Below are 26,016 nucleotides of genomic sequence, written 5' to 3'. Positions count from 1 at the left end.
ATAACTCCCTTTATCACCCTATTGAATCTTTCCACCATGCACTTGCAACTAGGATTATAAAGGAAAGTGGTTTTATGTTGCACACCAATCCTTTTAAAGTAGTCTTTAGATGCATTGGACAAGAATTGAACCCCATTGTCACTTAACACAGCCTTTGGCAAACCTTCAGACACAAAGATCTTATCCATAAATTCCAATACACACTTTGTGTCAACACTTTCCACAATTTCTAAAACAGGCCACCTCTAGAAAACAAATCCATCAAAACAATTGTATATTTTTGTTCTTCCCGTGCTGGTCCAACAAAGTCTATTACTACTAATTCCCACAGTTGTTTCAGTAAGAAATATTCACACATTGGTGGTCTCAAGGTTTGTAATGTTTTGTCAACACTAGAACAATTGGAACAATCCTTCACATACCTTTCTACCTCGACATCCACATCTGGACACCAGAATAAGCTCATTACTACACCTTTTGTTTTCCCTATACCAAAATGTCCTTCATTGCATAACTCCACGATTATTTCCTTAAACCCTTTGGAGAACAACCCATTCACCCCACATAATTGTACCATTCTCCTCAGACAACTATGACCTTACTTTCCAAAACTTTAATTTACATTTATCAGGCCAATTTTCTTGCATATATTTCTTAACTACTGTCGACACTTTGTCCTTGTCATAATCAGACATCCACTCTTCCTTGCATACAGCATGACTACCATCCCCATGTACAAAAGCTACTTGAAAATGATTCCATCTTTCATCCTCACACTCTTCCAACTTGGTAGGCATTCTAGATAAACAGTCTGCTACTTGATTGTCCTTGCCAGGTAATATGCCAGCTTATGCACATAGTTCTGCATCCTCATTGACAGTCTGGCAATGTTTGCTGAGGCATTTACCATACCTTCAGTTGTCAATAACTTTACTAGTGGTTTAGGGTCGCAAAAAATTGTTACAGGTTTGCCCCAAATGAAAACTCTGAAATGCTCCAAAGCCCAAGCACATGCTAAAGCCTCTCTCAATTAGGGGATCTTTTCCTCAGTTAGCGACAGGGCTGTGTTTTTATGCATTTCTAATGTGATGTGGGCAAATTCTTTCTAGCACCATTCAGATCTGACTTTTTCAATGGTTGCCTTAAATGAAAGTTTTTTCTGCAAATCGTGGAACAAATTTAGTGCAGTATTCGACTAACCCCGCAAATGATCTGACGTCATTCTTACAACCCGGAGGTGGGGCTTCCTTATAGCATTCACAAGAGATGTTTTTGGTCTGACTCTTTGAGCCCCAATGTCATGTCCCAAATAAGGTGACACTTTCCCTTGCAAATCTGCATTTTGAGAATTTCACCGTTAATACACAATTTCTCCAATATGTCCATTACATTTTTCAACCTTGAGCCATGCTCCATTTTGTTTTCTCCATAGATCAGGATGTCATCCTGAAAACATTTGCTACCGGTTCTATTTACAAACAACTGGAACATAAGTCTCTGAAAAACAGCGGCTGCAGATGCCAGCCCAAAAGGCATTCTATTGAATTGAAAACACCCAAAAGTTGTAATGAACGCCGTATACTTTTTGGAGTCAGGCATCAAGGAAATCTTATAATAAGCAGCTGACAAGTCTATTGTAGAAACTATTTTTGCACCCTTGAGACACATTACCGTTTCATTTATCCTTGGTAAAGGAAAGAGGTCAATAACAATATTATTACACATAGTCGAATCTTTCCATTACTGTGCCGGGCAACCACCAATGGAGATATCCATTCAGAAGCTTCAGTTGGTTCTATCACTCCAAACATTACCAATTTATTCAGCTCCTTCAACATTTCTTCTCTAATATTAATTGGAACATTTCTAACCTTGTGCACCTTTAGAACAGCATTTATTTTCAAAATTATACGTTTTTCAAATCCTTTCAGATTACCCAAGGTTGTGTTGAAAACATGGAAAATTGCACAGCATCTCTTTAGCAACATCCCACTCCTCATCCACAACTTGTGCATGCCTTTTAGTATCAAGAACAATATTAAATTGTTTCCATGATCAATCCAAACAAGTACGAGGGGTCCTCTTTTACTTATGTATAATTTGGCCTTTTTCACCTATTTTTTAATCATAAACCACCTATAACCCAACATGTCAATCTTATTTATTCCCTTGCGGTTGTCTATCTGGATCACATAGCTCATTGCCAATTCTTTTTATAAATCTATCCTTCCACACTTCTTCATTTATGAAAGCATATGGGGAACCAGAATCAGAAAAAAAAATCATTTTAACTCCACCAATGCATATGTGACATTCTGGTTTATTTTTTATATGCTCTTCATTAATATTTAGAATCAATTTGCTTGAAAGATTCATAACATTATCACACCCTTAATTATCACTCTCACCATCCTCTACATCTTCCTGCTTGGAGTTCTCAAGTATGCACTTGAGGTTACTCTGTTATTTCTTGCAGACTTTTGCAAAATGACCGACTAAACCACAATTACTAAATTTCTTTTTAAGTGCTGGACAGGTCTTGCTATAAGCCAGGTGATCTTTGCTGCCACACCTATAACATTACATTTTTCTTTGGAAGAAAACTTCAATTGGGCATTCAAAGTGTTATTTATAGGTTTTGAATTCACTTTACAGACTATTTCAGTTCCCTTGTCCTTTAATTATAACTCCTTGGCACATCTACCAAATCTCTGCCTTATGCACAATATTCATTATATCCTCAAGTGGTGAATCACCTTTTACCCATAAACATTCTTGAATACTCTGGTTACAGACATGCATTACTAATTGGTCTCTAATTAATACACTCAGTAATGTCCCAAAGCTACAATCAATAGCTTTTTTTTTAGCTCAGCCACATGATTGTCTACTAATTCCCCCTCAATTTGCTTACGTTGGACAAATGTAAATCTAGTAATGCCAATACAAACCTTCGAGGCAAATTAAGTGTCAAGATCTTTCAATGCCTCCCCAAAGAAATTCAAATCCCCCACTACTGGGGCCTTCAACATTTGATTATATACATTTTACCCATAAGGACCCAAGGATTGTAACAAAATTCTCTTCTTCTGTTCAGCTGACATGTTGCCACAGTCATCCACAGTTGCTATGTAATTAACAAAATACTCCTTCCACTCCACCCATTTAATACCCACCCATTCAGTACCTGTTGGCCAAATGCCGACATGGCGGGCCAAACCGCCATGCTCATAATGGGGGCCTAAATCTCTGGTTCGCATGGCTTCTGGGCTCCATAAATCTCTGGTTCGCATGGCTTCTGGGCTCCAGACAATTGTCGCCAAGATGTTATGTAGTGTGTAGAGAACACAGCCTTATCATCTGCAGCCTGTTCATAAACATCCTCTCAAGTCCAGTTCCTCCGTTCCTCTCTTAGTGTTTCAGTCACCGCATAGCAATGGTAGAACACATTCAGTTGTAAACATAACACTCAGCCACTGGGAGTTGAAAAAATCATTTTATCTAGGAGCAAATGGGCTTGCATATATAATACATGGAAAATGTAGGTCAGTTTCATGGAAATAAAACATGTTTGGTGACAAGTAAACTGAAGAAAAATATGTTTATATGTCTCAGTGAAGGGCAGGTTGTGCATGCATAATACGCACAAAGTTGCCATCTAATGCATAAATTGACAGTTTTGTCAGCTGTACTGATAGAAGCTTTCCTTAGGAGAGTCTTCTAATGGGAATGCAAGTTGAGATGTGTCATATGTGCCAATATGCCTCAGCAACCCTGAAGATCCTCATAGATCATGATTCTTTCACAAATATGCATACAAATTATGGAAAATAAATATCAACTAATATATATTAGGATTTCTTACTATTGCCCAAAATGCACATAATAGAGGTAGCTTTGTTGATTTGTTTTAATTGTTAAGTTTAATAATTGATTCATTGAGTTTACAGGAACGTAGTATACTTAGAGTCGTTCATAGATTAGCAGGTAGCCATCCATCTCGATAAATAGGGGGAACCTCTGGCCTCCACTACCCTGGAGAAGGGTGACCACCTACCAGACTGAGAGACCACACTTGGGCTACCCACAAGTTTCTAAAAAATAATATAACAATTGCCTTGATGCAAAGAGCGTTTTCTCTCTGTTCATGAAGACTATTATTTCCTTCCCCTACCAGGAACTGTGATGCTTAACGTGGCCCTTGCCAGGGAAAGTAATGACAGTTGTCCTGCCCTAAGTAGCCATGCTACCACCACTGTGACTCGGTGGTCTTGTGGTGGACAGACCACCAGTTCAGTGGTTTTTGCTTTTGGAGAATGAAATGTTGATTTAAGTTTTCTGCACTAAGCAGATACATGGTATAACAACAGTAATTGTATTAAGCATTGCAAACCTTATAATTATGAACTGTCATGTTTTATGGTTTCCAATGCAAGTAAATATCTCTTGATGAAGATAAACTTTTAACCAGCCAGAATATAATGCTTCAAGGGTTAGCTTCCAGGAGCTGAGCAAGAAGGTCCCAGTAGTATATGCCAATGAAGCTCAAATCTTCCAAACGCTAGCTGCACCAAGAACAGGGTGAAGTGAAATAATTGTTCAGGTATTACATTCTCCCTACCTAAAAGTTTTCTGAGGTTTCTTCTCTACAGCTATCTACCACAAATATGTTTCACCATCTTGAGTAGGTGATAGGCACTTAAAGAATTTCCTGTTGCTCATTTGAGGGGCATAATTGGGAACTTATCTGACCTAACAACTTGAATTCCTCTGTGGGAATGGACTGAAAAGATAGCTGAAATCAATCAGCCTCAATGCAAATTTAGATCTGTGTCTGGATTGGTAGGTCTGTGTTAGGCAGTCTGTTTACCTATTAAGCACCATTTGCTCCTGATCACTGTGGCTTGGAGTAGATCCTGAGATTATTGAGGACATTGTTGCTGTGTTTGATTTCCAGTCCAAGGAAGTGCTGGTTTCTAGGGTGATCGGGAACCTGTTGTGTAGGAAAAGACTAATTGAGTGTGCAGTGGGTTTGTGTGGTGAAAATGCCCTGGACAAAGTTCCCAATAAGCACAGCATCATCAGTGAACTATCCTGAGCATTTCAACCACCGGTGCTCAAATTTCCTTATCTGGAAATGATTGGGCCCTCGGTCCCATTTCTGGCAGACACGTAGGGCCGGAGGATAAAGTACACTCCGTCAAGGTGGCAGAGAATGCAATGTCCACCACCTTTATGTAGTCCATGCCATTTAGAGTTAATAGTCATCTCTGTACATTGAAAGAAACTGCAATCACACTGGTCCCCTTCAAGGTTGAAAATGTTAAAGGAACTGTAACCACAGTGGCTCCCGTCAAGGTTCAAAATATTTAGTTGAACAGCTGTGATTGATTGTGATGGTCTTCCACCAAACGTTTAACATTTATTTTTCCAAAAACAAACTCCAAAAGTATAAGTTTTTTTTTAACAGAAAAACAAAACAATGCATGACTTCCAAAGCCTAGGAGTTTTCTTCCAGGTGTGAAGGTCATTATTTTGTTCTGCCTATCACTGCAGGATTTTTCAGGTGAAAACGTCATTATTTTTTCTGTCCTTCACCAGCAGGTTTTTTCTGATAGTGATAGACAGAAAAAAACATTAGACCGTATGCTCTAAATAGAGTGCCCCTAATACATCAGGACACCAGAAGTAACTTTCTATTGAGTCAAGCAGGTCTCCATCAATGGAAAGCTGACGATCCTCCTAGCCCTAAGTATGGTGGATGGATCATCAGTTTGGAAGGCAGAATACATATTGTGTTTGTGACAGAGTACTTGTGGGTGTGTGACATCCTAAATTAGGCTTAGGTGACATGCAATAGGGCAGTGATAACTACTACCCTCAGAGGTCGACTCAAATCTTTTGACTTAGACAGGAGTAATAAGATTCAAGATCATCAAATCAAACAAAAAAGATATATTAGCAATAAACAACAACAATACAGAAACAAGAGAGGCTGTCCTAAGCATCTGAAGAATCTTAGTCTTACAAGAGCAATCACCATTAAACACTCCAAAAGAAATATGCAGAATAACAACAGAATTATTTGTGAAATAGCAACAGAATTCATTAGTTGCACAGTTGACTTATTCATAATCAATTAATAAACAAACATTTTAATTATTGGGTCAGTTGTCCTTGCTACCAAATTCAAATTCGAAAAGCATGTGTGGGGCTGGGCATTGTTGAATGCAGACATCAAAATAAGACAAAATTGATAATTTGGAAAACATCTAAACTGTGGCACTAACACAAATAAGCGGTTGGATTTCTAAGGGAAAACCTACAAAAGAAAAACAAATGCATATTTGGTTATACCTCCCCTAAGAACGACAACAGTTAGCAGGCTCTTTGTCAGCAAAGCACAGGAACAGCAGGTCTTCAGCGATCAACATCAGGCACATGAAAGGGGCAACAGTTCAGTAATGTTGGGCCTAAGATATCTGAACTGCTTGAATCATAGGTAACTGGACATAATTACTGTCAACTGGAACAGAACTACACATAACTGAACAGAAAAGAGCAAAAAATTAGAACTTTGCCTAAAGTCCCAAAAATCATTACCTAAACTCCTATTGGACACGACTATGCAGCCTGATAGTGAACAACCAATTGAATTACATATTTTCTTTGGTTTGTATCTTTTCTCATGTCTTCGGGTGTCCTCCCCAAGCCCCAGGAACACCTCCACCCCCACCAGAGGGACACCTAAGGATGGGGGAGCCCATTCTAGGTAAGTAGGGTGTTAGAAATGGGGTTTTTGGTTGGCAGTCCGGTTACCCCCTGTCCAAGCAAGGACCCTCACTCTAGTCAGGGTAAGTCACACACAATCCAAATTATCCTGTGCCCACCCTCTGGTAGCTTGGCACTGAGCAGTCAGGCTTAACTTAGAAGGCAATGTGTAAAGTATTTGTGCAATAAAGCATACAATAACACAATATAGCACCACAAAAATACATCACACAGTGTTTAGAAAAATATATAATATTTATCTGAGTATTTGCAGGTCAAAAATGATAAAAGATGCAATAAGAAATTGTAGAGATATCACTGAAAAGTGTCTTAAGTCTTTAAAAAGCAAACAAAGTCTCTTTCAAGCACAAAGTACGTGGTGTGGAGTGAAAAATCTCCGCAGAGGGCCGCAGAGGAGGAGATGCGTGGAAAAATGGTGTGTGCGTCGGTTTCGCCCCTTCACACACGGACTTGCGTTGTTATTTTTCACGCGGGGAAGATGTTGCATTGATTTCCGGTGCGCAGACAGTCTTCGCTGTGGGTCGCGGGCTTTTCAGGCGCCCCGGGGTCTGTTCGTGGAATACTGGGGGTGTGGCAGTCGTTTGTGTGAGAGCAGGCCCTCCACCCTCCCAGCCCAGGAAGACCCATTCAAAATGCAGATGTATGCAAGTGAGGCTGAGTACCCTGTTTTTGGGGTGTGTTTGAGTGAATACACAAGGAGCTGTCAACTAAACCCAACCAGACGTGGATTGTAAGGCACAGAAAGATTTAAGTGCAAAGAAATGCTCACTTTCTAAAAGTGGCATTTCTAGAATAGTAATATTAAATCCAACTTCACCAGTCAGCAGGATTTTGTATTACCATTCTGGCCATACTAAATATGACCTTCCTACTCCTTTCAGATCAGCAGGTACCACTTCAATAATGTATGAGGGCAGCCCCAATGTTAGCGTATGAAGGGAGCAGGCCTCACAGTAGTGTAAAAACGAATTTAGGAGTACACTACCAGGACATGTAAACTACACAGGTACATGTCCTGCCTTTTACCCACACAGCACCCTGCTCTAGGGGTTACCTAGGGCACACATTAGGGGTGACTTATATGTGGAAAAAGGGGAGTTCTAGGCTTGGCAAGTACTTTTAAATGCCAAGTCGAAGTTGCAGTGAAACTGCAGACACAGGCCTTGCAATGGCAGGCCTGAGACAAGGTAAAGGGGCTACTTGAGTGGGTGGCACAACCAGTGCTGCAGGCCCACTAGTAGCATTTAATCTACAGGCCCTAGGCACATACAGTGCACTTTACTAGGGACTTATAAGTAAAGTAAATAGTCCAATTGGGTATGATCCAATGTTACCATGTTTAAAGGGAGAGAGCATATGCACTTTAGCACTGGTTAGCAGTGGTAAAGTGCGCAGAGTCTAAAAACCCACAAGAATGAGGTCAGAAAAGGAGAAGGAGGAAGGCAAAAACTCTGGGGATAACCCTGCAGAAGGGCCATTTCCAACATAGGGTAAGTATCGGTAAGTATTTTTTACATTTTATTGTAAAGTGCCATCGGGCCCTAACTTGGGTCCCCCTGCATAGCACAGGGTGCAGTGGCCATGCCCAGGGGACACTTGTCCCCTGTGCTGGCCATTGGGGTGGTGGGCATGACTCCTGTCTTTCCTAAGACAAGAGTCATGTTTTTGATGGTTGCACGACAGGAAATGGCGCTAGTCTGGTTAGAGGCATTTTTTTACTTCTAACCAGGCTAGTGTCATTTTCTGACGCACAACCCCCTCCTTCCCTACCACCACCCCCCACCCGGCTAGCGTCTTTCTTGAAGACACTAGCCCAAGTTTAGCTCCTGCTTGCTCCATTCAATAAATATGGTGCCCGGCTGGCGTTCTGAAATGACGCCAGACAGTGCTAAACATTTTGGCACAAAACTGTGTTAGCGCAGTTTTGCAGCAAAAACTGTAAATATGGGCCAATGTTTGCAAAAGATCTTCAATGAAGTTAGTATGATATCTCAACACTATACTGTGGAAAAGTAGTAAAACTTTGCCCTTTTAACTAATGCCAATACATGAAGAATAAAACAATTCTAATAATCAAACCATATAAATCTTATATTTAGTATTTCATGACTTTTAACTAATATCATATTTTCTAAAACATACTTAGTGCATTATTTGATCAATCAATAATAATTTCAAATCATTAGTTCTAATAATCAAATAATAATCATCTTTTTTCAGTACAAATGGTTATGGTTCACCAAAATACATTTTCAAAGGTATTTACCATTTCACATAGAACTCAAGGTGGCGGACACCATGTCAGCCACCTTTCAAACATGCATACTGTACTTTTCTAGCACACGTTTCTCTAAATAAGCTCTTTTAGAACACGTTAATTATAAGATTTGTCTATCATATTTTTATTAATAATGTTTGCTCTCTAACATGTGTTGTTGGCTAAACTCAAAATCACCCCCTTAGCATTGGTTTCAATAATTTCTGATATTTTGGGGATTTCCATTGAAACCTGCGTTTTTAACTCTTAGTTCTCATTTATAATTTGTATTATGTTTGGCTTTATTTTCTGAGCTTTATGATATGCTTTTTACCATTTGTTTTCTAGTGACATTTTTCATTATTTTGTGTTTCCATTGATTTCCAGTGCTTGGTGTATAGTTTAGAATAAAGGTTAGGAAAAGGGTCAAAGAAAGGTAAAATGTTGGTTTTCAGTTTAATAGGGTTAAGTTTATTCCAGGAGGGGTGTAACCAATTTTAAAGTAACTCAATGTAAAAACGTACATCTTAGAAGCCATCATAGAAGCACATCTACCTTACTTAAAATGTTGTTTAGGCTTTTCTCAGTAAATGTTTATATCTCTAAATAAATATACTTATAAATATATCCATTATGGAGTGCTTTTTCTACACAAATCATGGTGTGTATTAGCATGCTAAATTGCTAAATATTCTTGCAACTTATGAAGCAGTGAATGAAATGCTTTTCTTCATGTGTGAATATTTTTCGAGTTTTGTGTCTTCTTGCAGGACTGGGAATTTCCACATTTTATGGGTGACGTTGATATGAATTTACCTGGCTTGACCACTGCTCACATGCAACTAAAACTGCCTCACTTTCAAAGGATCTTCAAGGAGGAATATCACATTCATATTACAGGTACTTGCTACTGAAATGTAATTATACTGTAATACGAAAGCTACACTAGTCAAAAATACTACCTGCATGTAAATTAAAGCTACCTTTTTCACAGCACGGCCTCTGTGGACCTTGGAATTTCTTAATGAAGGAGAAGTCAGCCAGAGATGTTGTGCCTAATTATATAAAAGCTGCTAAAATGTCAATGACTGCAGTCAGGAATATCAGTTTCTCTTATCCACACATTGTGATAGTCAGGAGCATGGTGGGAAGATACTAGCATTTTGCTTCACATTTGAATGGGTATGTCCATTGAACATTTGTCATTCCTCGTAAACTCATAAACATAATCCTTTCTAAATTACATAAACTACAGGGGCTTCTTCAAGGGCACTTTATTAAAGGTTCATACAGTGGCATCCATGGAATCGAGATAAATGTGTCAGTAATGCCTGGGGACAATAGAAGACCTAAAGAAGATCAGAATTATAGTAGGTGGTCAACTTACCTGTGGAATAATTCTACCCCATTCTTCGTCCAGAATCCAAGTTTGTTTGAGGATTAATTTGCATGAAGTCATCAGCAGGCATCTGGCCTCTAGGCAAATGGCAATCACTGCCTTCACCAGTATGGGCCTACGAGCTTATGTACCTTTCAGTTTAGCAGTGACTAACCTTAGAGGTATGGTGATACCTATGGTAACACTGACTATATGGACCTCTTTTGGCACAGAGTGGATCCCCAAAATGTTATGTAACTGTCCATAAAGATAACTACTTGAATATTTTATTTACTTCACTTTAGCCAATGTTTTTTTTATTATATGATCTTTCATGTTTCACTCCAGCCAACATCAGGCTTCTTCATTCTCAGAGCATGTCAGCAACATTACAGTGAAATGTCCAAATGTGAAAAGCTTTTGTGACTGCTGAATATCCTTTATTGACAAAGATTGTCATAGAGGATTTAGTAGAATGGGAGAACTGATGCAAGCCAGTGGTTCTTGCATCTTGCCAAACGTGGTCGCACCACCTGATTTAGAATTTGGGAAGCCAACATGTTTCCCACATAAGAGTGCCACCTTGCTCCACTGTCAAAAATGACACACTTGCAGTCACAAAGCTGCTAGCTACTGAGCCTTGAAAAATTATGCGTATTTTGGGTGGGCTTTCCAATGCTCTTTTCCTAGCCTGTGACTGTTACAACAAGCATAGCAATCACAAACATTAAAATAAATGATGGTCTCATCACACAGGGAAAAACCTGCACGTTAGGGATATTGGATTTTTTGGTGCCTCTGAAACAAAAGCCTACTTTGCAGATATACTTCTGAACTAAAAATGTAGATTTAGCATAACGTTCGCTGCAGGGCTGTTTTGGCTTCATAGCTCCCACTGTGTCAGCAGTAGTACTTTTGTTAAAGGGATCCCCATTGCACCAGTGATGATCTCTTAACATAGTGTGCAGGCCTCCGATGAGCCGGGTGCCTGGGACCGAAGACGTTGGACTGCTGGCAACCACCAATCAAGGTTTAAATGAGTCCCAAAGTCATGGCTAGACTGTGTATAACTAATGCGACTACAATGGACTTTTAAATCAAGCCATTGAAGCTCAGACATTTGCTTCCACTAAAAATATGTCACATACATACAGCCACTGATTCTGCTTTAATTCTTAGTGAAAACCTGCCATGCGATTTGTGGTATGTAAAATATCATGCAAATGCATTGGTTACTACATTTGCCAAGTTTCTTGGAGCAATGTGGATTCTTAGAGCAGAAATTATATCTATACTAACATGATGCATTTGTATAAATAATTATGTACTAAAGAGTGCTCACAAGGAGAATTCAGGTTTTTTACTCTTTTTATAAAATGTGTTACAATGATTTTATTCTTATATTTATTTATTTATTTTTTGTATTTGCTATGCACTTTTATGGCCCTTGTGGCTGAAATAAAGTATTTTGTGATGAGAAAATGCATATTTCTATTTAATACTGCAACAATATGGAGCCTACTCACAAAAGAAAACATTCACATAAGTAAATCTACTTGTAAGTTTACTCTTACACTTTGGAGGGACCTTACTACCTTAGGATATTCACCATATACAGGCGTAAAGTTAATGAAATGTGTAGAATTACATGCCCTCAATTTAGGGGGTGGAGCCTAATTTATAAGTGTAAAGTTACTAATTGTAACAAGGGGATCTCCCTTTGGTAAAGTCTGGGGAAATTATTTTTAAGGTTAAAAAAGGTGAAAAAGGTTTTTGTGTTTAATATTACTGTTAATGTTATATACTTATTTAGAATGTAGAATATTGTAAAAAAGTGACATTAACTTCATTTGAATTAAATTTTTTTTATCTTTAATATATATTAAATTGAAAATAAACTTACTTTTCTTAAGTTGAACTTAACTAATTCCAACTTAAAATAAAAAAATATATGTTTATTTAATATTAAAAGTGATGTATAGAAATAATTAACAGGAATTTAATTATTAGTAATAGATATTAATTTTTCAATAATCATCATAACTAAAATAAAGGTTGATAAAAATCTTTAAACTAAATTAACAATTGTGGTTTATTTTTTAACGTTAAGTGAAATGTAATTATATTGTTAAATATATTTTAAATGTAAATAAATGTAAATTATTTTATTTATTTTAATATTAGTTCCTATTGTATTTTATTTTAAGTCCCTACCTCCATTAAAATCTATGGAAGGGTGTTGCAGAACCTGCGAGTGGCCATGGATGGTGCTGGACAGTATTAGAGTTACTGTTTTGGGTCCTTTTAGGCTCTAGTAACTATAGACGGGCTGTTTAGGCGAATAGAAAAGGAATAAGGGCCTGATTTGAAAATCAGCCCCTCTGCCAATACCTAATTGAGGACCTCAACCATTTGTTGGTGGGTGCATAGCCCTCCATAAATTACTCCCAATCTATCTCTTACCTCCCCCTTTATCCTCCTTTACCCCACCAATTTAGTACTAAGTATTCCCCATTTTCCAGTCACTCACCTCTGTCCCTCCCACATTTACTACTAAATCATACACTTATTTGTGCAGAAAACTCAGCACGTAGGTATGTGAATAGTATTTTGTAGTAGGTTAGTATTATTATTAAAGTACGTACTAGTACTAATAAACGGACAACAAAAAGTTTGTGACTAGGCTCCAATGTGCTCACATTTGTGTTTCCAATTGGGCGTAAACACATATTGTTTATTCTTATTGTTGTTGTTATTGTTAACCATTTGCGTGCGTCGGATGGCCAGGACCCATCTGATGCCGCATCTTGGCCATCCGACGCCGCAGTGCTCATGTGCATCAGATGGCTCCTAGCACATTGCACTGGAAATCCAGACTTGGGAGCTGGGGAAAAGCTTGTTCTTTGTTTTCAGCAAAATGACGATCAGTGTGCATGGCGCACTGACGGCATTTCACTGAAAATGAAAGTAAAATGAGCCAATCGGCTCATTTCATTTTCACTGCTTTGGTGCTCAGGGGGCTATATCAGCCCCTTACGCACCCAGGCAGATGGGAGAAGTATCATTGGAAAGGATAGAATCTCCCCATTCCAGTGGTAACTCTCCCTAGTGGATCCCAGCTTGGGGAGTGCCTCAGGAGGGTGATCGCCAAGCCGGGGCCACCAGGGAGGGGGGAGCGGCCCTTTGGGCAAGGGCTTTTGCTCCCCCTTATTTTTATTTAAATAACTCAGTCTTTCTGACCCCCTGGGTGGCAGATGGGGGAATTGCCCATAATCGGTGCCCCCCCCCCTCCAGGAGGGCAGAAAGCCCACTAGCCACCAGGGACTTTGTTTTTTTATTTAGACTGTCCAGAATGGGTAAGGCAATGCCCCCTGCCCACCCATGTAAATAGGCACATTCTTTATGCCCCCTCCCCCGAGGGCAGATGGGGGTATTACCCCCGATCTGGCCCCCAGGGGGCAGAAAGCCCACTAGGAACTAGGGATTATTATTTTAGAAAGGTTTAGGCATGAGGGCTGCCCAGAACTGCATGACAATGGCAACTGAGAAATAGGCACAGTCTTTCTGCCACACCTGGGGGGCAGATTGGTGGTTATTGCCTCCAGCCTGCCTCTCAGGGGGGCAGAGAACCTACTAGACCGCAGTGATTTGTTTATAGAAGAGGGGTGGGAGCTGCTCAACATGGGCATGGCCATGCACCACCTCACATAAATTGTGACCAAAGTCTTTCTGCGCCCCTGTAGGGCAGATAGGGTAATTATCCCCGATGTGCCCCCCGAGTGGGAGAAAGCCCATGAGATGCCAAAGAATACTTATTTAAAAAAAAATAGGGGTGAGGGCTGCCCACCATGGGTATGGCCATTCCCTCACTCCAAATAAATAGTCACAGTCTTTCTGCCCCACGCAAATGGAGGTAATTACCCCTGATCAGCCCCTGGGGGTGGCAGATAGCCTGCTAGATGCCAGGGAATTAAAAACAAATAGAGAGATGGGGGCTGCCCACGACCATGGGCCTGGTTATGCCGCTTCCCCAACTGACGGGAGCAACAGTTGTTCTGCCCTCTGCAGACTAAGGCATCTTATCCCAGTGGCAAACAAGAGGACATTTGAGGGGGGTGTGGTCTGGCCACGAACGAAGATGGCTGCTTAAGTGTACAGCTGTGGGTTTTGGGGTGGCGTAGCTAAGGCCAGCAGCGGGGGGGGCTGGGAATATTGAAGGTGCCACCGCAGGAGCGAAGACCGCACCCAATGTGGCCCAGGCCTAAGCCGGCGGCCCACAGCAACACAACAATCCGACACCCATCACCTTCCTGAGTCGCTGGCTTCAAAGTACTGTGCAGAGGGTGGCGCCTCTCTGCTTCCTTGGCTCTTTGCCCGCCTTTGACGTCTGCCCTTTCCGAGAGCCACCGACGTCCATTGCCTATTCCCCCCTCCAGGACAGTGGCAGGATCAGGATCTCCCGTTTAGGCCGCCGCATGCACTTCCGCAGGAGCTGCAGCTATACCTTGCGCAGCCCAGGTCTGACACAGCAGCCCCCCTCATTGCTACTATCTACCTCCAGGGGATGATGCCTCCCCCTCAGCAGCGTCTCTTCTTCATCGCCCTACACCTGCCCAGTTATAGCATCAGTCATGGGGCCCTGGGTCTGCCTGCATTTTATCCTGCCCTACAAGCCATGGAAACTATGGAGGGAAATGACCAACTTTAGCCAGCCTACCTCTCAGCTAGACTCCCTGCACTCTGCTCCACTGTCCCCCCATTCGCTCTTCACCAGGACACAATAGTGAGCAGAGGGGGACAGGGGGAAGCCCTGAAAGATATGTGGGACGAATGAGACCCTCCAGTCATGCTACCATCCTGTGGGACCTCCCCCTGGAGGACGTCCATAGGCCATAGACAGAGGTGTCTGAGGTGTTGTAGGAACTATCATGTCACGCAACAGCTCACCTGGGCTGAGACCTCACGGCTGTTCTAGGTGAGTGCCGCAGTCCCTAAGGTCCCTCACCCTCATTGTGACTATGCATCATCGCTTGGCCACTGATTTGAAGGGCAGGCAGACATGAAACCTCACCCCCTTTTCATTGCCTGAATTGGGTGAACAGCCCACCCTCCTCACCCGCACCCTCCCAGGTGGCCTCACTCTGCTCTGCCCCACCGATCTGCAGGCTGTGGAACCCCACTAATGATTTCACCTATAGGGCTACCCTCCACACTTGACTCTCCATCACAGGACCACCGCTAAGGTGCCGAGGCCCCCCCGTGCCATCACCGACCCCGACTACTTCCACTCTTGGCTCTCCTCCTAATTGCCCTTCCTTGAGGGGAAAGAATGACCTTGACCTCCTCAGACTTTCTGACACTCGCCCCTGACAACCTTGAAGTAAGCGAGGCAACCCTGGGACTTCCCAGCATAGATCACCCATCAATTGTTGGATGGCCTTTCACCACCTTGCTTCTGGATCCCCAGCACAAAGGAAACCCCGGGCACACGCCTGCATTCCTGAGGGGACCACATGGGGCCTCTACGACTTCTGCATTGGAGATTCCCTCCAGTAGGCACACAAGCAAATCCTCTTGCCAACTGCTGTTCTTGGAGGCCAGCAATGCACCATGGCCGCCCCACCATCCACTGCGGACCAACCAGCGGCACCACTCACCCTGAACCTCCCCCCGTCCAGGCCAGCAGCAGGAATTCACCATAGACCGCATCCTACAGGAGGTCACAATGCTTAGTCAGCGCCTGGAAGGTATGGACTTCAAGATCATGGAGCTGGCGTCCAAAAACAAATCCATACTCCAGTGATCGCTGACTTTCAGGACAGGATAGAGAGGGAAGAGTGATAAGTGGTAGCTGTGGAAGACTGCTTCAATACCCTGCCGGATCAGGATCAGGAACTTCTGAGGAACAAAGTTATAGACCTGGAGGACCGGAGTTTGAGGAACAATCTTCGCTTTTTCGGCTTTCAGAAATGTGCAGAACAGGCAGATGTAATGTACGCAATGAGACAAGAAGTCATGGGGAGGCCCTTCCACTTGATAACCTGCTTCCTCTGACATGAACAGGCACGACAGTTACTCACTGCAGCCTGACCCCACGGCCCTTACGACTATGAGGGACCCGAAATTTGCATTGCTGCAGACTTCTCACAGGAGAACGGAAATAAGAGTAAGGCTTTCTTGGCCCTCCAGCCCCAACTCTGGAAACTGGAAAAAAAATTGGCTTGTTTGAACCTGCCCATATGTGGATCAGGAAGGACAGCAGATCTAGGTTACTCCCTCACCCCAAATGCCCTACACCACTACTTGGGCGATCTCGTTGACTATACCATGGAGTATGCTCCCCAGGATAGTCAGCTAGACTCCCCCCCCTTCCTCCATGCCTGGAGGCTGGATGCTGCTGGCACTCTGACGTGAGCCACCATAGGGGCAGAGGAATGGAGCGACTGCCCTGCTTCCAAGATGACAGGGATCTGGCCCTCCAGGTGATGGCTGCTATCACCACAACCAGGGTTGTGAAGAATCCCTCTCCCCATAAAACCCCATCCCAATCTGAGGACTGAGATTCACCCCTCAACATTGCCACGCCACCCCGTGGGCTCCCACTCATGACCTGACTTATCCGTAATGGTGCCACCCTGGACACAATCTCCATGACCCTTGGCTGCTCATTTGTGAGCAGATGAGCATACCACCTGGATCTACCTGTTTGCCTTTGAGACTGCCAATGTTGTTAAATGTTGTTTTGAGTTTTTGCTTGTTGTTCATGCTTATGTATTGCTCTGCAAGGGCTATTTCTATGTCCGCACTGGGGTTGCTTATGCTTGCGCAGTGTCGCAGTCACTGCACATAATCCAGGGCTACACGTGCACTGACATCCCTAGACTTCCTCTGCCATTTATTCACTTACCCAGTTGCCATCGACTTGTCGCTATCCACTGTCCCTTACAGTCCCTCCCTGCCGCTGCTCAACCCCTCCAAATGCATCCTGACCTACCGCTCTCTCCAGAAGGGTCCCCCATCCTGGCTTGACCCTGTACCAAGATCCACACATGGACTTACGACGATCCAATCCTTCAACCTCAACATGTGTGCGCACTTCCTACTCCCTCGCAGTTGCACCCTTGGCGCACTGACACTACAAGTTTAGACCTGCAGTTAATGGATTTAGAAGCTACTCATGAACCACTCCTAACCTAGAGTCAGAATATGCTCTTTGCCATAACACCAGGCAGTTCTGCCAGCATCATACCCAAGGACCATACACCGAATCCCTCCTCTCACTCTACCTTACCCCTCCCCCTTTCCTCCCTCCATTCCCTCTCTCCCTCCCACACCCCCTCACGTCACAATCTTAAAAGTTCTGTGATCCAACGCCTACTCCTGGCTTACACGCCATCTTCATGCCAGCCAATCTGCAAGCTCCTACCTCTTCCCTACGTATGATCTCCTGGAATGTTAAGGGCCTGACGCACTAAATCAAGCACAAGAAAGTGCTCTCTTTGCAGTCAAAAAGGGTGTGTGGCTTTGCTGCAAGAGACCCATCTCTCACGCTTGGAGTCTGAAAAGCTGCTTTGGGGCTTGGTGGGATTAGTGCTTCACTGCAGCTGTCCAGAGTTGTCAGTGTCAGGACCGACCCCTCAGAAAAAGCTGTGTTGTGATCCTCATTCGAAAATCCCTTCCCATCACTGTCAAGTCCTGGTCTGACCCGGACGGACGCTACATATTTTCAAAACTGAAATTTGGGGATCGGACACTGTGCGTTGGCTCAGTCTACGCTTCCATGTGCTCCAAATGTCCATTTTTCCTAAAACCCAATAGCCTCCTCATGGAAATCGATGCTTCTCACCTTCTCATTGGGTGCAACTAGCACCTAGCGTGGGATGCGGTGCTGGACCGCACAGGCCCCCTGGACATCAGAAATTACACTGACAGAGCCCTTCTGAATGACGTGATATTTAACTATGGCCTGGTAGACCACTTGCGGCTCTCTCTCCTGGCAGACAAGGAATACACTTTCCTCTCCACAGTGCACAGCACCCAATCCAGGCTAGACTACTTCCTGCTCTCCCACTGAATGGTGGTCCTTGACCAGGACTCATGAATCTTAGAGGTAGTGCTGTCTGATCATCATCAGTCCTGCTAGCATTAGATCTGGGCCTAGCCTCCCAGGCCAAAAAGCATGGCGCTTGAGCGTGGCATGCTATCGCACCCCTTAGGGCAAAAACAACTTTGCTCCCATGTCTCCTCGTACCTTTTGGATACCAAGGACTTGGTCGACCTCATGGCCGACTTATGAGAGATGCAGCTCTGGATAATAAGAGACAGGCAGCCCAGCAGAAATATATATAGGCAGACATTATGACGCCTCTATAGTGCAAAACCTTCTCCTGCTACCCACTGCTACTATGAACAGAACAGGAAAGAGGGATGCCTCCTGGCAGCGTAATTATGCCAACAGGAGACGGCACTTGATATCCCTGCCATAAGATCCACAGATGGCTTGCTACTCACATTTGCACAAGCTATAGTCAATTAATTTGCCGCCTTCCACCAGTCGCTCTAAACGCCAGAAGTGGCAGCAGACCCCACCTGCTTGGAGGCCTTTTATGATAACATATACCTCCCTAGACTTAACAATTCAGGCAAACCATTCTGGAAGGGGACATCAGCGACACCGAAATCTCTCAAGCCATTTCCAGCCTCCCCTCCCATAAGGTTCCCAGGGAAGACGGCTTCCCCATGGAGTTTTACAAATGGTTGGGTTGGGATGTAGTTACCACTTTTTAGGATGCCTTCTGCGATGCCCAACAGTCGAGTTCCCTTGGTTCCATCTCCAACAATGCAGTGATAGCAGCCCTCCCCAAACAAAAAAAAACCCCTCTCCTATGTGGTAGCTATATCATTACTCAGTGGGGGTATTAAAATACTTGTCGATGTGCTTGAGACCTACCTTCACAAGGTGATCCTGACCTTGATCCACCATGCACAGGTGGGCTTTGTCCCTGTACACTTTACAAGGAATCACCTCTGAACCCTCATGCATGCCCGTGGGCTCCTAAGGACCTCCAGGATAAGGTGAATCCCCTCTCTCTGGACGCTGAGAAGACGTTCGACTGGATAGAGTGGAACTACCTCTTTGCAACCCTGCAACAGTTCGGACTCAGTGAAGGGTTTATTTTCAAGGTCCACTGGCTATATGACTCCCCCACAGCTCAGGTCAACTGCAGCAGCTTCCTGTCGGAATCATTTCCAATCAGACATGGGACCTGGCTTGGATGCCCTTGTCCCCTCAATGGAACCCCTCACGGCTGCATTACACAATCTCTGCTACTGTTGGGTGTCCCTATACCAGGAGGGTCCTCCAAGATCTACTTGTCCACGGATAATGTACTCCTCACCCTCACTGGTCTGTCGCAATCCCTCTTGGCTCTGCAGGGCATCATCATCTGATTTGCAATGCTTTCAGGGTAGACTGGGACAAAAGCAGGACACCCCTTCTACTGGAAAGCATTACAACCCAAGTACATAGGGATCTATATAATCAGGGGTCTGGAAAACATGGTAGTGAATAATATAGAACCTTTGATAACCCAAATTAAACTCAACTTTGCTAAATGGTCGCATCTTGGACTTTCAATGTGGGGGAGAGTGCGGGTGATCCAAATGGTGACCCTGCTAGACCCTGTTTTAGGCATGCTGCCCTTACTGGTGTTGCTGACTCTGCTACATTCAGTGGATGACGGTATACATTCTTTTGTTTGGGGGTCCAACCATTCTCCCCTATCCTGAAAAAACTCTGAGCACAACGCTCTGCATAAAATGGCAGAATAAGCTACAAATGGACTATGAAGAGGAGGACTAGGCTTACCTCGTGGATGTGGTTGACTGATGGACTGGAGAGGCTTGCCTGAAGTTTTGCCTTTTCAAGACACTGCATGACTGGCACTGGACCCCTCTGAGGCTTATTGCCACACTCCTCTTGCTGGTGCTGCTTTGAGGCCTTCTGTGACATCCTGCATATACTCTGTGACTGCCCCTCTATCCAGCCCCTCTGGAACATGGTGGGGACCATATAGCATGAAACACTGCTGCTCAGGATACCCCTTCCCCGCACCATGACCTTTTTACACAACACAGGTGACGCCCTAGCCCTTACTCGCCCCTAACACCGCCTTTTACACACAAGCCTCACCACTGAGAAAATATGCATCCTCTGCCACTGGAGTTCCCCTACACCCCCTACCCATCAGGAATGGCTGACATGGCCTATGCTCTCCAAGACAGAACAGAAGCCTTTCTCCAAACTTGGTCACCCTTTCCACAGGCCCTAGATTCCTCCTACTAGCACTGTGTCCCGGATACAGTATAACAGGACTGCTCCCCGTCCCACTTTGAATGGCAAGAAGGCTGGCTGCATACCAACATATCCCGGACGAAAGTCCCCATGCCTAATACCCCCTACATACCCACCTCTTCTTTTCCTTTCCGACCCGCCGAGTCTCTTCCCTTCCCCCTGCCTCATAGTGAACGGAATACCACTCAGCCAAATATGCACACATAGCAAAGTATATTATACATGCAAGAAAGGACCACAAACCCCTGTACGTCATTTACCCACTCAAATCCACTGTGACATTGTGGTATTGGGCATCATGTTGCACTCCTCTCAATCTGTTGGTATCTGTGCCTGGTCTTGTTATTGTATTAAAGTGTGCTGTTTTCACTGCTTTTTCCCCAATGAAAAATTGTGAAACAAAAAATTGGTTATTTGACTATTTTGGGAGTTGATTTTACATATGGGCCAGGAGAGCTTGGCTAACTCCAAATATTGTCCCGCTTGCAATGGTGAGCAGCTGCACTTTTTGGACTTGGGTACGCTGTCACCTGGAAAAAGCTACCAGACTCAGACACTTCTGAAAACTAAACATCTGGGGGAGTTCAGGATGGTGTGCTCCACATGCACCCCACACCAGTTTCTTACCCACAATGCCCTGCAAACCTTCAACTTTGCTTGAAATCACTCATTTTCCCCACATTTCTGTGATCGAAACTTCTGGAATCCGCAAGAATCCACAAAAATCCTACCACCTAACTTTGCCCCATCTGTACTGATAAAAACTCTGCCCAACATGTGTGGGTGCCAAAAGTGTAGTCAGCCTAAACATTTATGAAAAAAACCTGCCCTTTTGGACCCGCTCTGCTTCCCTCTCAATTTCTACATGTTTTTGGTACTTCTCTGTCACAAGCATTAGGCCTACCCATACAAGTGAGGTACCATTTTTATTGGGAGACTTGGGGGAATGCTTGGTGGAAGAAAGTGTGTGGCTTCCCTCAGATTCCAGAAAATGTGTACTTTTTTTTACAAATGTTGGGGTTTGCAAATATTTAGCCTACTGATACTAAATGGTGAATTATTTAGTGTTTGACTTTATGTAATGTGTGAGATCAAATACTTTAATGCACATTGATAGCACTGAAGGGATATGCTGAATAACTTTCCAAGAACAACAGTGTGCTAGTTAAACATAAGGTGTTCTAATTCACATTTGAATAAATTCAAGGTTAAGAACTCACAGGGAGGGAATATTTGAATATATTAAAGTCTGACCTGCTTCCAGCTTGGGGGACCAATAGTTAGTAGGTACAAACAAATGAGTCGCTTAGAGAATAATATTCATACTCAAGATGTCAAATCCACCTTTTTATCCTTTATGTTTAACAAGTGGAGATCAAATAATAATGCATTCATAGTTTACGAAGCTCAGTGGTTTAAGTGTTCGCTCATGGTCTCATTCTACAGCCTGCAACCTGCAGGCACAGTTTGGTTTCCATTCTTGTAAGACAGTTTAAGTGATTACCACTGAGTTATGTAATACATTTTGCAGTTTATTTATTAAATTATAGGAGACTAAGGGTCTCACATTATTCCTCAACTTTTAATCACCATATTTATTATTTAAGTAAAGAAGTAGAACCTCAGTCTCAGGTGCTTGGAAAAATTCACAACAGAAGAACTAAGAAGGGTCTTGTTGATTTATCTAAAGAAGACTCACTAATCCTCAGATGATTAATGTAGGAATGTTGGGCTCTACACATGACATCCAATATTTTGACTTAACAATAGTAACATTTTTGGATAACGCTTAAGGTTATCCAAAAACTATTCTAATTTAGAGGCTTTAAAATGGATTTTGCTGATAGAGAGACAGTTATTTGGAACATTTGGTACAATATCTCTGTACTGTAAATTCTCACAAATTATTATATGGATACTAATCATCATCCCATTTACCTAATCAAGTTATTTCTTATCTCAATATTAGAACCTATGTCCAGGTTAACAGATATTTCTGTGCCCATTTGGAGAAATAGTCCTGTGCTTCATAGTAATACCTTTTGTGAAGAACCATGATTAAAGGATGTATAATAGAACCATAATGGCATTTACAACAACACTGGAACCACAATAGAACATCCAACGAAAGTCTTTACAGCACATGTTTTACAATGAGTATGTCTTTACGACATATCCTCTTTTTTAATATATAATTATATGCATATATATATATATATATACATATATATATATATGTGTGGGTGTGTTTGTGTGTGTAATGGGTTTATATTTACTTACGTTATACTTACTTATAAAATATTTACATTTACATTGTAAAAATATGCATGATAAAGCCATACTTGCGGTAAAAAATTAACTGGTAAGTATAAAAATGTTTCTATTTTTAGTTATGGATGTGTGTGTGTGTGTGTATCTTTTCACTGAAAAAGACAAAAGTTACAGGGACATTACAGTTAGAAAATAGAATGTAAAAGAACATAGGAATTCACTTAAAAAAACAAAGGTTACATGGATGTTATAGTTATGCTCACAATTTAAATGTACAAAACTGTAGACATTCACCTGTTATAGTTGTACCCAGGTACTCAAGTAACTATAGCTTGTGCCCTAAGGTAACTATAACTTGCACAACCCCCTTGCACAGTTTTTTTTTACAAAACTTTTACTGAAAATATTAAATTGATATGATCAATGATTTTATCAAGATATCATGAGTGTCCTAATTTGTGGGGTAATTAGCAGTGTGTGGTGAGGGTGCAAGTTATAGTTACCTTCAGTGTGTATAACTGAAACCTTAACCACCAGGCCAGAGGTGACTCCTTACTGTGCAGTGTCCAGATTTAGCTATGACATTCAACCCACACATTTTGAGGGGAAAAAAGACTTCAATGTTACATCATTAGGAATGTTTAATAGTCAAAATACTGAAAAATAAACAGTCACACTGCCATGAGATACAAAGGTTTGAACCTTCAACCTACTGAGTGATGTTGTTGCAAATTCACGGCAATTTTGTTTTTAAAAAAGTGTTTTTTAGCCCTGGTGGGACCCCAGTACCAATACTCAGGGGTCAGGGTGAATCTACCCTGGCCCCTTGTCCTATTTTTGTAAACTTTTTTGTAGAACTCAGCTGAAGCTGAGTCTCAAAATGGCTGCCAACACTTCCTGGTTGAAGTGTTGGCAGCCAATCAGAACTCTGCTGATCTCTGCATGAGCTTGTTATTATTAGACGAAGTCGTCACTGCCGCAGTTATACAGATTTGGAGTTCCTTTCATTTCGCAACAACTACTGAATAGATTTACACCAAATAACACAAGGCATGATCTGCGTACCGAAAGTTACCTTGGTTCGGGCTGTAGTCGTGTTCAAAACTCCTATGGGAATTAACACGGAAATGCATGCTTTTTGACCCCCTTTTTTTCATCCCCCGCTTGGTGGATCACCCCGAAACTTTTCATGTGCAATAAGAATCACCGGAGCACTTTTTTTGGAAAATGTTCGTGAAGATTCGTCAACTGGTGCCAAAGATATAGGCAAGTCAAAGAACACTTTTTTAATGGAAATATGGTCCTAAATATAGCTTCCTACTGGCGAATGTCAGTAGGTAATATATATATATATATATATATATATCACCCAATTAACACACAACCCCTAAAAATACCCTTACCACTGAAAAACACATACGCACCCTAAAAATACCCTTCTCACCCAAAAACCTATACCTACCCTAAAATTTCCTTTTGCACCTTAAAACTCATACCCTCCCTGAGCCCTAAAAATTACTCTTTCCACCCAAAAACCCATACCCACTGTGAACCCTAAAAATGTCCCTTACCACCAAAACCTATACCAACCCTTACCCCTAAAATACCCTTGCCATCCCAAAACCCATACCCTCCCTAAACCCTAAAATTATCCTTGCCACCAAGAAACCCATACCCTTCCTAAACCCTGAAAATACCCTTGCCATCCCTAAACCCATACCCACCCTAAACAAACAAAAAATACATTTGCCACCTAAAACACATACCGACCCTAAAGTCTAAATTTACCCTTGCCACCCAACAACCTATACCTTTCCAAAACCCTAAGTGAGTAGCTGTGTCAGTGACTATGTAGGAGAGTAAGTGGATGTGTGAGTGGGTGTGTAAATGGCTGCATGGTGAGTGAGTGGGTGTGTGACTCCATGTGCAGGTGAGTGAGTGGGTGTGTGAGTGGTTGTATGGATGAGTGACTGGGTGTGTAAGTGACTGTATCAGTGAGTGAGTGGCTGTGTCAGTAACTGTATGGCTGAGTGTATGGGTGTGTGAGTGGTTGTATGGGTGAGTAAGTGGGTGTGTCAGTGCTTGTATGGGTCTGTTAGTGGGTATGTGAGTGGTTGTATGGGTGTATGAGTGGGTGTGTGAGTGACTGTATGGATCTCTGCGTGGGTGAGTAGCTGTATGAGTGTGTGAATAGCTGAGTTAGTGCTGTATGAGTGAGTTAGTGGTTTTCAGTGGCTGTGTGGCTGTGAGAGTGAGTGAATGGGTGTGTGTCAGTAGTTTAATGTGTCTGTGAATGAGTATGTGAGTAGTTGTGTGTATTTGGATGTGTGAGAGTTTGTATAGAGTTATGAGTGGTTGTGTGAGTGGTTTTGTGGATGATGTCATCAGTGATGTCTTCCGTAATGTCATTTGACATTTCATCAGTAATGTCACTAACCATGTCATGAGTGATGTAATATGTGAGATCATAAGCAGTGCATCACGGGGGCACAAGCTATAGTTACCTCAGGTAACTATAAGTGCTGAATTTTGTTTTCTTTTTGTATGTGTGAAATGTAAGCCTAACTCTAATGTCCCTGTAACCTTTGTGTTTTTAAGTGAATTTCTAAAGATTTTTTTAATTCTATGTCCTTACTATAACGTCCCTGTAACCTTTGTTTTATTTTCAGTAAATTTCTATAGTTTTTTAAAATGTAAAGTAATTTTAATTACTATACGTTAATCCAAACACTGCCTTGCGCAGTGGGAATTGGCTGCAGGGCCTTCCCTCCACCCTGCTCCTGTGAGCAACCCCCTAACCACCCAACCCAACACTATGGCACTCCGGGACATAGCAGGAGCCGGCTTTGAGGGCTGGCAGTCCCCCTCCACGGCGTTTGGCTTTGTTGCGGTGGGAGTTGGCCACAGCGCCTGCCTCTCTCGGTGTGAGAATGGGTGTGAGAGGGTGTCTCTGGGTGTGACAGT

The 26,016-nt window shown here is 42.6% G+C and overlaps 1 protein-coding gene across 1 annotated transcript in view; it reads left to right on the top strand.

Moving 5' to 3' along the window:
- TMEM117 (transmembrane protein 117) overlaps window positions 1–26,016 on the top strand; it is a 2,258,187-nt gene that overhangs the window by 2,208,050 nt on the left and 24,121 nt on the right. The window contains exon 7 of the mRNA XM_069228825.1: window positions 9,820–9,949. Coding sequence (XP_069084926.1) covers window positions 9,820–9,949 — 130 coding nt within the window. The remainder of the gene's footprint in view (window positions 1–9,819; window positions 9,950–26,016) is intronic.

Source organism: Pleurodeles waltl, chromosome 4_1, assembly GCF_031143425.1.
Source record: "Pleurodeles waltl isolate 20211129_DDA chromosome 4_1, aPleWal1.hap1.20221129, whole genome shotgun sequence".
Lineage (NCBI taxonomy): Eukaryota > Metazoa > Chordata > Amphibia > Caudata > Salamandridae > Pleurodeles > Pleurodeles waltl.
The sequence above is the reverse complement of the archived record's forward strand: the minus strand, read 5'-3'. Positions and strand labels throughout refer to the sequence as shown.